The sequence below is a fragment of the Trichosurus vulpecula genome, chromosome 1 (assembly GCF_011100635.1).
Source record: "Trichosurus vulpecula isolate mTriVul1 chromosome 1, mTriVul1.pri, whole genome shotgun sequence".
In the NCBI taxonomy this organism is placed as follows: domain Eukaryota; kingdom Metazoa; phylum Chordata; class Mammalia; order Diprotodontia; family Phalangeridae; genus Trichosurus; species Trichosurus vulpecula.
Window position 1 is genome coordinate 547,488,070 of NC_050573.1, and position 13,099 is coordinate 547,501,168.

Genomic DNA, 13,099 nt, shown 5'->3' on the forward strand with positions numbered 1-13,099 from the left:
TTAATATTTTGTTAATATTGTTTCATGATCATTTTTATGTGTGACCATTTCTGTATTTATTTCCCCCCCAAGTATTAAATTGAATCTAGGCTTTCTATCTAAAAATTGAGCTTGCTATATGTAGGTATTCAGCATAGAAATTCAGATGTCATAATTATTTTAAAATACAGTGTGACAATAAATTTTGTGTCACAAAGATTATGGTCATTGTAGTACACTGTAGTTGATTTCATTTAATATGTTTGGATGTTGCAGTTCAAAGATATACGGGGATGGGAATGCTGTTCCGAGGATTTTGAAGTTTCTCAAATCAATTGACCTCCAAGAACCACTACAAAAGAAGTTCTGCTTCCCCCCTGTAAAGGAGAACATCTCTAAAGACATTGATCATATCCTTGAGACCCAAAGTGCCTTAGCTGTTGATCTAGGCGGAACAAACCTTCGAGTTGCAATAGTCAGTATGAAGGTAATTTAGTCTTAATGTAGTTGGAATTAATCCTCCAGTACTTCAGTGCGTCTGTAATTTCATCACTGTGGGCATTCCATCGGAGTGGATTCCAACTAATCTATGATTTCTTGACCTGTGTGACTCTCTTCCATGTTCTTTTTCATATTTTATTTTAAAATAATAATTTTAGCAAGCAGTGATAGGGTGTTAAGGTTGAAAATTATATCCTCTATACCTTTTACCAGTATTTAATGTTTCAGAGAACTAAACAGGGTGTCCCACTTGTTATTAACACATAAATTAAATTACTGAGTTTAGCAGAAAGAGTGAAAACAGATGGTCAGCCTTTACTTGGCTTATAAAGGGCATAAGGATTTTTAGAGGCACTTTGACGTAGTATACATAGAGTCAGCCTCAAAGTCACAAAAATCTGGGTTCAAATCCTACCTGTGACATATGCTATCTGCCTAACCCCTCCGTGAGTCACCTAAAACTCTTCAGTACTCTAGGCAGCTCTCTAATACTACAACGGCTGCGTTGGTAGACATGGTTTCCTCACCCAAGAATTCTTTATGTCAGTGAAATCACAGGTTCAGTCCTATCTTTAAGAATTTTTTGTGACTTAAGCTTATCACATTATCTAAACAAAGATTAATATCACATGAATTTCAAGTTAATTTATAATACACTAATAGACAAGTATAAAGTAGAAATCTTTAATATCAGATTAAGAATATTTATGGGGATTAATGTAAGCATGTTAATAAGAATTAATAAGTATAGTCACTAAAATAATAAATAAGGACAAAACCACAAATCTGAAATTGCTTTTTATATCATTAACTTGATACTAAATGGATTGCTTTTTCTCTGTCAGATCCAAATTACAGTTTTTGTAGGTTGTAAGCACATGAGGTAGAAAGTTTAAGAATTATAGAATTAGAGAGAAATGACAAATGTTACAAGTTCTATCATTTAGTAACAGCCGTGCCTGGTCTCTACTGTCCATGCATATTGTCTTCATCCCAAACCTTTTTCCTGAACTTAGCTCTCCTATTCTCTAGCCTGACTTAGAGGCAGTTTTCCAGTTTCATGTCTAAAGTCAATGGTGATTAATCTTTCACTTGCACTATGGTAACCTGTTTTCCTCCACAAAAGTTTTACTGTAATGTCTCATCTTTATTTAGAGGCAAGCTGTTTTCTGAAAGGCTATGTCAACAGAATGCAAGTTCTGGTTGATTCAACTGGATTAGAATATTTTCCAAACATTTCCTTGATTGTATCCTGTGTCTGCTGGCTGAGGGACAGCCTAACTAAGTGTGGAGCTTCATCACCACAATGTTGGTTGCTTAGGTAATATTTTTTCCCTCAACAAAATGGCCCCTGGAACAGATTAAAATATAAAACAGTCCTCAATTCCTCCTCCTGAGGGAGCAGATGCTCATGAACTAAGAATCATACCATTTTAAGATGATTCATAACCATTAATTAAATTTGGTGTTTTAAATTATCATAATATTTGCCCAATAACCAACAAGTAGTTAGCTTATGTTCTGTTTGGCATTTTTCCTATGAATGAAACCAAAAGACATAGAGAATTTGCATCTAAGTGGCTCACATGAAGGAAATGAGAATCATCATTTCATGGAAGTCAGAATCACAGAATTTCACAGTTGGAAGACTTCAGTAACCATTTAGTCCAATCTGTAGCTGGAAAGAGGATCTTTTCTACAATGTTCCTGATGCGTAGCCACCCAGCCTTAAAGACTTCACTCAAGTGAAGGGGAACCCATGCTTGGTCATTTCACCCTGAAGGGTTCAAAAGCTAACAGACTGTCATGAAGATAATTGAAACTTATGTATCAATATTGGTTAAAGAGGATGAAGAAGTAGAAAAAATCTATGAATAACTTAAGAGCTTGCAAACCAAGCCAACATTTATCTTGCTGTTTGTTGACTACAATATCAAGGTAATTATCAGGATAAGTGATTCAAAATTATGTCCAAAAATATCCAGGATCGATACATAAAAGAATCCAAAAGTTATCGGCTTCTCAGAAGCCTTCAAAAATCAAGTGAGAAGGAAATGGATGTGACACGCATGGAACAACATCACAAAACTAAATTTGACTATTTACCTTGTCGCACAGTTAATGACTGGTTGCCCATGTGGAAAGCTTTTTAGAATTAGTTGTCTTTGTATATAGTCACATCTGGTTAGAGCATTGATCAAAATCAATACCAAATTAGAAGAAACCATGAAGATGAGAAGACAGTACCCAGTTTTGACACCTCCACCCTGACCTTTTCAAACAAGCTGGCACCTCTGGAAAAACAGGAAGGGCACAAAAGTAAAAGCTGACTTTTATCACCATTTCTTAATAATAGTCAAATGCAAAACAGTTGCCACAATGGAGATAAAAAGAGCAAAGCAAGCACTTGCAGTCCTTGCCGAAGTGAAAAGATAGAATTCCAAAGGGTAGCACTGATTTAGAGAACAAAGTCATTTGTAATTTATTAGAGAGGAGGAATATGGAAGATTGAAAGCAGTACTATCTCACAAAACACTGTAAGGTGATTAAGGGGAAATATGCCTGCAGAGAGTTTAGAATGAGAACCATTTGGGCAAGATCGTCCTTCTTTAATCCTTTTTTTTTGGAGGGGGTAAGGCAGGGCAATTGGGGTTAAGTGACTTGCCCAAAGTCACACAGCTATTAAGTGTGTCAAGTGTCTGAGGCTGGATCTGAACTCAGGTCGTCTGGCTCTAGGGCTGGTGCTCTATTCACTGAGCCACCTAGCTTGGGCAAGATCATCCTGAGAGTACTTGTTAGATGAATCTGGAAAGATAAGGTGATGTTATGTGGCACAGAACTGCCAGCCTTACCCTAAATGCCAACTTAGAACAAACAGTGCCTGCATATTATAAGCATTTAATAAATGCTTTTTCCTTCTGTCCCTCCTGTGGTCATCTGTACTCATTAGTAATCATAATGCATTTGACATTCAGTGCTCAGTGTCATAAAGGGACACTTTAAAAAAATGAAGTTGGGAAGGATTACTGGACCTGACAAGATATTCAGAGAACAAATCGATGCTAGAAGTAATAAAATTTAAAGGCTCTCAGCTTTAGCTTCTAGAGATGTCTTAAGAGATGGCAAGTTTCCAAAAGAATGGAAAAGATCATGGAATATATTGTTAGACAAAACAAATAACTGAGAAGGTAACAGCAAAAACTTCCCCACATCTCTATTTTCTCATCTTTGTAAAATCTTTATGAGAATGGACTATGCATGCATTAAGGAGTCTACCGGATTAGAAAACAGGGGACCTGGAGTCACATCCCCGCTCTGACATTTGCTACCTATGGTACTTTGGGCAAATCACTTAACTTCATCAGGATTCCATTTTCTCATACATAAAATGAGCATATTTGGAATTGGATGATTGCTAGGGTCCATTTCATCTCTGTGACAAGGGAACAGGCGAGCTTTCACAGGACGTTGCTGTATACTTTGTTTTCACTGTTTTACAATGGAACAGCAAATGTGTCTATTGTTTGTTGATAAAAAAAAAAACAATTGGACTGATACATTCTCTGAAGGTCAGACTCACTTTCTTTCCCGATCAAATGTTTGGAAACACAATCTGAGGACTGATAAAGCTATGACTATGACTGGCAGACTAGAGGCTCTGGAAGTCCATGTGGGCAACTGCACCAAGGATCAGACCCTAACACTGTGTATGTCAAGGGTACCTGCAAAAATAGTGGGAGAGAAGGGGCATGGAGAGGAATTGGTATCTGCAGGGGACCAGCCCATGATCTAAACGTAAGTGGTATACATTCTGGGCGACAGACAAATCAAAGAGCATCATTAGAAGCAGTTGCCAAAGCTATTGAGAAAGCAAAGGCCCAGAATACTGAGAAACTCATTGTGTACTCAGATAACCAGTTTGTCACCAATGGTATGAATGAATGGATTTAACAACCGGAAAGAAAATGACTGGAAAACAAGCCAAAATTAGGACATCGTCCACAGAGACGAATTCACTAAGCTGGATAATATGACTCAGGTTATGGATGTTAAATGGAAGTATGTTTCTGCTCATTTAAAAGTTGAAAGTAATGCTGAAGCTGAAAGATTAGCCAGAGAAGTAACTAGAAAGAAACGAGAAGATTCAATTAATACTGGCAGATACTGAATTTAACTAAACTAAACTAAAGTTTGAAGTTTAAATCATTCTCTTTTTACCTTCCCCCACCACCCTTGTCTAGGAGCTGTATTCCATGGCTGTCTTTGGCCATTTCCTTCATATGCTTTCTCAGTTTTTCTATGTGCTATTTTAAATTTCTTTTGAAATAATACAAACAAAAAAGAAATGCACTGTGCAAAACTGTGCAAGAAATGCACAGCTGTTGATACAACTGTAGAAATTGTTCACATGTACTAATCCTAGAGAAAAGCAGATATCCTCATCTCGGTCAGGTACAAATGAATTCTGACTTGCTCAACTCTTGCCCCAGATCACCTAGAACCAACCCAGACAGCTTGACTGCTCACATGACTTGGGTTAATGGGAGTCCCAACTTTTCCTTCAGGTAAGAAGGACTGCTAAATAAACCTTACCATCAGCCCTGATGCTGCTTTCTAAGGACTTCCTGGCTTTACCACCAGCCTTGCTTGTATGCTCCACTGTCATCCTAGCTATTGACAATCTGAAGATGCCTGGCTGGGCCTCACAATTTGCCCCTCTGGAGCATTCTTATGACTTTTAGGACTTTTAAGTCTTTTCCTTCACCCAGCAGCCAAACTCTCTGATATGTTGTCTTCCCCCAGGTATGAACTTGACCATGGACCAGTCTTTCTCTAGTTGTTATCTCCAGCGCTGATCATGGCACTTGGCACTTAGTAGGAATAATTCAAAAAATGCTTTTTTCACAAATTCATAATGTCTGGTTTATGGCTGCCCTGACCCTTCCCATAAGTGTCATCTTTATGAAACAAACATCTTTTTCTCCAATTAAGAAAAATCTGAAGGATCTGAAAGGTAGAAAAAAATAAGCAACAAGGAAGTCTCTGGGAAGAGGCCCGAAATGTTGTTCAGTGATTTCTGATCAGTAATGAGGATGAATGTTTCACATTTAAAATTTGTTTTTCCTTTTTTTGTAAAATATGCTTTACTTTACAATTCTGGATATTGGTTGGTCTGTTGAAGTTTCTTGTAGGTTCTGGATGTAAAAGCAAATAATTAAATTGTTCCTGTTTAAAAAAAACAAAACAAAACAATTGGAGTCACTTAAGGTACTTAACAACCTGTTCCAACCATCCTTTCAATGCTTACTATACATCACTCTGCAATCTAGTTCACCAGCTTTTCTGCCATTCCTCTCGCATGACATTTCATCTTTCAGCTCCATTCCTTTGCACAGGCTGTCGCTTCATGTCTGTAATGTACCTCCTCTTCACCTTTGCCCCTTAGTATCCTTCAAATCTTAGCTTAAGCTCCACTTTCTACATAAAGCCTTTCCTGATCCCTCCAAATGCTGGTGCCTCTCCCCCAACTTACCTTGCATTTATTTTGTATATACTTATATATGTATTGTTTCACCTGATAGAGTGTAAACTCCTTCAGGGAAGGTACTGTTTAATTTTTATCTTTGTATCCCCATTGCCCTGTACACTCCCTAGCATATACTGAAGGTACTTAATAAATGCTGATTTATTGACTCAGTAGAGTAAAATAAAGCCTAAAGATTTTCCTTTTAAAAAAGGTGCTTTCTCATTCTGCCCAAGTCCTGAAAGAGAATTGATGGATCCAGGGTACAGAATGAGACCTATATTTTTTAGACATGGCCAATGTGGGAATTTCTTTTACTTGATCATGCATATTTGACAAAGATTTTGTTTTTTATTTTTATTTTTCAGTGGTGTGTGTGGATTGAATAGGAAAGGAAGAAAATAGATCTTTGTTCACTAAAAAATTTAAAGAAACTAAAAAAGTATTTCTTTATACAAGAAATCATGACAGATATAACCCTAGAAACAATTTTTACTTGTTGACCCACTGAGTATCAACATCAGTCAAGGCATAAGACAGAGATATGTACATTTATTAAAAGTATTCACCACTGTCATGGAGGATGCCCTGCACAAAGTCCAAATAGAAGAGGAATTCTTATTGAGGATGGAGATTTTAAAGATGCTTCTATTTGTATATGGCATTGTGCTGATCATATCAAGTCCCTAAATATTACAGGAACACTATTCCTTAGTAAGCTCCATGGTCATTCAAAAGAGACTGGTTTTTGGAAAAACAAAATGTCTGAAGACTGACATATAGCTAGATTCACATCTGACTGAAATATTTATTTAATCAGTACAGATATATACAGCAGAAAGAAAATACCACTTGGCCTTTCCATCTACCACGAATGAAGCCTTCCTTTGATGTCTCCTCCAATTAGTGTGAGCTCATTAAGAGCAAGGTCTTTTCCCTTTTCTATTTGTATCCTAAGTGCTTGGCACATAAGTGCTTAATAAATGATTTTCTATTCCTTTTCCCTCTCCTACCCCTCAACACAGTGGGCAGGGACTCAAATTGAATAGAAGAGATTAGGTTGGATTGCCTTGGGAAATTAGACAGCAATTTCTATGCCCACTGCTGCCGTAAACAGCCTTTAAAAAACAAATGCATTCTCCCAGTATTGGTATATATGCTATGAACTGTGGAAGACCAACATCTCAGAAGAATTGAAATTGTGTGTGACCTAAAGAAAATGGAAAGCAGATAGTCTGTGTTCCAGCCAAACTGCTCATTCCCAGTCCATGCCCTCTCTCCTTGCTGCTGTCCTGCAATCCCTGGGATGTATCACCTCCTCACCTCAAGTTCTGGGCTTGCAAGCTCCCTTTAACGTTCAGCTCAGGTGCACCTTCCTACATACAGAGCCTTTCTAGACCTCTCTAGATGTTAGTGCTCTTTCCTTCCCCAAGAAATTACTTTGTAAAAAATTTGGGTTTACTTCTCTTTGTACATGTTGTTTAAGGGAATGTTAACTCTTGTAGGGATGGCATTTTTGTCTTTGAATCCCAACTGCCAAGCATAGTGTCTGGCACATTGACACTTAATAAATGTTCACCACGTTGAATAAGCAGGTTGCAGCACAATAGCAATGATTATTTTGCACATGAGAAATGACTTGGGGAGATTGACCTTTATCTAGTGAGATTATGGGATAACTGTGGATAGCAGTGGTAGTAAAAAATTAAAAAAAAAACAAAAGGAAGGCCTCCATCATGGGTAAATCCTCTATGGAAAGTTTACAGAAATACACGTACAAGAATCCCACAGGAGGAGCAGGCCTGGATAGGTTGTAGTCTGTATTGTTGAAGGGAATAACCACACCAATGAGAAACCATCTTTTGAAGTAAGTGTTTGCAGTGTCAGTAGGTCATCTAGGTAGAAATGTCCCATACATAGTTGGAAATAAGGGTCTAGAGCTCATAAGACAGATTAGGGACTTGGGATTCAGATGCATCAAAATGGCAGTTGAAGCCCAAGGAGCGAATTGCCAAGGGCAAGGGCCAAGGACAAGGCCTTGAAGAAGGCTTACCTTAAGATGAAGAAGAATGAACAAAGGAGAAAGAGGAGCAGTTAGAGACTTAAGTGGCAAACCACAGTAGGATCATGTTTCTGTGAAACAAATAGAAGAAAGAGAATTCCAGGAGTGAGCAGTCTACGGTATCACAAGCTGCAGAGTAGTCAATGAGGATGAAGACTGAATGAAGTCGATTAGAGTTGGTGGCCCGTCATTTAGATGAAGAAATAAGAAGGGGCCACCTGGTTGGCTTACTTCAAATTATGTAAAATTTTGGATAAACTAATGTGACTTAACAAGAAATTTTAACAGGGCTCACCGATTTTGCAGTGCTGTTTACTGTAGAGCTATCCTCCTTATATGCCACACTACATCTTTGGATTAGCCATCTGAATCAGTAGTCAGCTTTCATTTTCAGTATATGATAATTTTAATATTCCACTTCTTATGGGTCTTGTTCCCTCTTTTAGGGTGAAGTAGTTAAGAAGTACACTCAATCCAATCCTAAAACCTATGAAGAAAGAATTAAATTAATTCTACAGATGTGCGTGGAGGCTGCAGCAGAAGCTGTAAAACTAAATTGCAGAATTTTGGGAGTGGGTGAGTTTTATATATATTTTTAATTTGAAATACCTCGATAGCAGTGCAGAGTAAGTTTATTAGATTGCAAGATAGGCTGTGTTCTGATATGTGTTTTTCAATTAATCAGCAATGTTAAATGACAATTGTCTCGTAATGGGAATAAGCATTTTATAGTACCTACTGTGCTCCAGCATAGTATGACACCGCCGTGCTCAGCACTTTTACAAATATTGCCTCATTTGAATCTCACCACAAGCCTGTGAGGTAAGTGCCGTTATTATCCCCATTTTACAGATGAAGAAACTGAGGCAGGCAGACGCTAAGCCCAGGTTCGCACTGAGGCCAGATTTGAAATCGAGTTTTCCCAACTCCAGGCCTAGCGCTCTATCTACTCTGCCATGAGCTGCCTCTGGGATTCAGAGAAGGAGCGGCTTAGGGGAGGCTGGTGTCATCACAGAACAGCTCACAAAAGGAGATGTACTTGAAGGATAGGGGAGGATTTGGAGGAGAATAAGCAGAGAAGAGCAAAGCAGGGCATTTCAGGTTGGAGAAAAATGATGAAGGCACAGACTGAGGAAATGAATAAGGTGTACATGGAAGACAAAAAGGGCTGACCTCGCTGAAGTAGAGCGTTTGTTAACAGCCTTTATACTATCTGTGAACAGACAGATTATTTAAGGACTTCTTCACATCAAAGAGGGGGTGGCTTGCTCAATTTGAAGTCCTTCAAGAAATGTTTTACTCTAGCTTCCCTAGTTCTTTGAATGATCCAGTTTTGCATTTCAAGGACCTTAGATCCTCATTTATGACAATGTCTTTTCTCAGAATTAAGTGACACATGAAAGAAAAATAGCTCACATTTATGTAATCTTTTATAGTTAACAAAGTGCTTTCTTCACATTAATCCTATGAGACAGGCCATCTCTATTATTACGTCCATTTTGTAGATGATGAAGCTGAGGCCTAGAAAGATCATGTGACTTGCCGGCAGTTATGTGGCTAACAAATGTGAAAGCTGAGGTTTGAATCTAGGAGTTCTGATTCAGTCTTTTATTCTTTTTATTATGTTAAGAGACACCATTAGCCAATACTTGCTGAAGATCATATTGTGATAATAAAAAATAAAAATCTACTGAATATCAGCTCTTTGCATAGCATGTGCTATATGCTCGGATATGCACACTCCCTGTTCTTGAAGGGTTCACAGTGGTCAGTGCCTTTTAACTAAATAATGGAGCACTGATTTTAGTTTCTTGTAAAGACGTCTTTAAACTAGGTCAATGTTGTTCTGTCAGCAGTATTGTAGAAGATACTACAGTTTTTTCATTTTTGATCTTTTAAAAAAAATTGGTAAGTGGAACCACGGTAGGGAGAGTGTGATGCAGAAACATTCAGTTTTGGCATCATTGTTTAAGAATATAGATACTGCAAAAAGTAATGTCCCAAGCTTTATGGGAAATGGGGAAGGAATTATACACCTAGGGATGAGCTGCCCACCCTCCCCAACAAAAAGTAGAGATGATTCTAAGTGGAAAAAGGAGAAGTAAAGAGAAAGAAAAACCTTTCAAAACTTACAAACAGGACTCAGCAACTGCTATTCTACCACCACGGTCATTTGAGCCATCTAATATCCACTTCTATTGCTAAGTTACTTTGCTCTGTTCCACGTGATGGTGTTTGGATTCCTCCCCCAATAGCATGATCGACACCCTCTAGATTCCACATATCCAATTTATAAACACCCCTTCTTAAAAATGATTGGCCTTCATTGTGTCTGGAGATCAGATGGGATTTCCCCTCAGCCCAAATTCTGTAAAACTCCAGGCAAGATTTATTCTTTGAATTCCTTCTTTCCCTTCACGCTGATGGGGTGTGCGAGAGGGGAGGGAGAAATGAAAAAGGGAAGGGAAAGTGTAGTGCACCACTATTTTTCTTCTTATCTGATATTAGACAAATGTGACCAAAGAGGCTGTGCTGTGGAATGCATTTTTTCCCATAAAAAATGATTTTTATAGATAATAGGTTTGCAGGCTTCCCCAGAAAAATCCATTCTAACCCCTAATGTATCTGAAACATTGAAAGGAAGAGGAAGGGGCGCATTTCACAGAACAATAACAGTACTAGGGAGTTAGTCACAGCATTATAGATTTAGAAAGTACCTTACAGGCTATCTTGTTCCATCTCCTCATTTTATAGGTGAAGATTCTGAAACCCAGAAAGGTCACATAGGTAGTGACAAGCAGGACTTGAACCTAGGTTGTCTGACTCCAAATCCAATGTTCATTCCACTGTATTCTAAATAATATCTTGAGTTAATTGACTTTGCTGACTAGTTGGGAACTTAATTACCATTTACGTTTTTTTACAGAAATACATTCGAAATTTCAAATTTGCAAACTATTTTTGGGAATAGTTTGTAGAAGCTGTGAATTGTCTATGATAGAAACTAGAATTGGCATAGTGGGTGAAAGATGAAATGACTGTGGAAACAAAGATTCAAGCTTCTGAGCATATAAATCTAATAAGTAAAACATGCTAATTACTCAGCAAACTGGGAGCAGGCCTCCTCAAATTTGGCACTGGACCCCAAATATGGGGAAGAGAGCTTTTATGCCTTAGAAACAATCAAATAAAACTAATTACTTAAAATAAAACAGTTAACCAGGTTACATTAGGTAATCTGACTTCTAGTTGGAGGAAAGATTAGGGACTTTCCAAGTTGAAAGGGAAAAGTAAACAGATAAAAGTCCTTGAAATGAGAAGAAGAGGTGTCCCTCTCCCCCAAATGTCTGTATTCAGTCAAGGGAACACGGAAACAATAACTGATTGACCAGTATGGGGCCAATTTTCAGATAAGACACATAGATTGCTTGAAATGTATGATTGTGAGAAAACTCCCTGCATCAATCTTTGGGTCTGACTGGGTTTCTGGTCAGCCTAACCTACTTAAGAGTCTCTAAGCAACAGGTAGCCTTCGTTCAACTTTGCAGCCACACAGGATAGGTTCAAACAATGCCATAAGGTTTTCTTGCAGTTCCCACAATTAAATAAAAGTTTCTCACAAGACAGAAATTGGACTAGACCCATAATTGAATAGAAGGGGCACTGAGTTAGACCAAGTCACAAGATGGAGTCAGTGTGGTTCACTCAATTCCTGCTACTACTCGCTGTTCTAATTCCCCCAATTCCCTCATTGGAAAACCAGATTGGTTCTCGAAATGATTCTGTGCTTAGCATCTGCAACTTTTATAGCCACTTCATATTTTATTGCCAACCCTGTGTGGGTACTAACCACACTGAAGCCTGAGTTCAGTTATTTTCCCACTAAGGAAACGACATTCTTTCTTTTGTCTTAGAAATATTGTCTGATTTTTGTCTGGTTTTGGTTGTGGTCAGGTATTTCCACAGGTGGACGTGTAAATCCTCGTGAAGGAATTGTCCTACATTCTACTAAACTTATTCAAGAATGGAGTTCCGTGGATCTGAGAACCCCGATCTCTGACACATTGCACCTCCCTGTCTGGGTAGACAATGATGGCAACTGTGCTGCCTTGGCAGAAAGAAAATTTGGGCAAGGAAAAGGACTGGAGAACTTTGTGACACTCATCACAGGCACAGGTGAGAGAAGGGAGAAGGCGATCAGTGCGGCGGGTTCTTTAGGGAGTCTCTGACACGGATTCTTTTCTGTTTGTCATCTTAGGCTGACTCCCAAGCCTTCTTGATGCTAGTACCTTCCCTCTGTCCATTCTCTGCGATGTATCCCCTAGATAGCTTGTTGTACACAGTTGTTGGCATGTTGTGCCCCTTAGACTATGAGTTCCATGAAAGCAGGGGCTGTTGTGTGCCGTTCTTTGTATCCCCACACTTAGGATGATGCCTGGCACATAGATGGTGCTTAATAAATGCTAGTGGATTCATAGACCGATGCTGCTATTCCCAGCTCCTCCTGTCACTAACTGGCACTGAAGTATTAAGGACTATTTATGTCATCGACATCCTCATCATCATCATCGTCATCGTCATCCAGCATAATCCTTGTAGAGCACTTTGTGGTGGCGAACTTGTTTTCTAACTTATTTTCCATTTCTACATTTCTTAATGATATACTTTCTCAATTAAGTACATTCCAGAAAAATTAAGTATAAAGTGAATATGTATCCAGTAGTATTTTCCCATGAATGTTTTTCATCAAAAGAATAGAGAATTGCTACAGAAACAATTTTGTCCTAAATGTAATAAAACTAATTCTAAATTCTAACATTCATTTCAAGGAACGGTCTGCTTTCAGCAGTGATCTATTCTTTTAACTCTCCAGCACAATTCCTACAAGAAGTTAGATGAATAATCAATCCAGATGATTTTGCATGTCCATTAAAACTATGTATATTAAAATATCATGCAGTTAATTCTGTTTATCAGGATTCCTAACCAATTTTGTCATAAACCCCTGTTGTCACCAGGAAAAAAAATACAAA

The 13,099-nt window shown here is 38.2% G+C and overlaps 1 protein-coding gene across 1 annotated transcript in view; it reads left to right on the forward strand.

The window, feature by feature from the left end:
• Window positions 1–13,099, forward strand: part of GNE (glucosamine (UDP-N-acetyl)-2-epimerase/N-acetylmannosamine kinase) — a 54,083-nt gene that overhangs the window by 34,251 nt on the left and 6,733 nt on the right. The window contains exons 7-9 of the mRNA XM_036741579.1: window positions 256–466; window positions 8,513–8,642; window positions 12,021–12,242. Coding sequence (XP_036597474.1) covers window positions 256–466; window positions 8,513–8,642; window positions 12,021–12,242 — 563 coding nt within the window. The remainder of the gene's footprint in view (window positions 1–255; window positions 467–8,512; window positions 8,643–12,020; window positions 12,243–13,099) is intronic.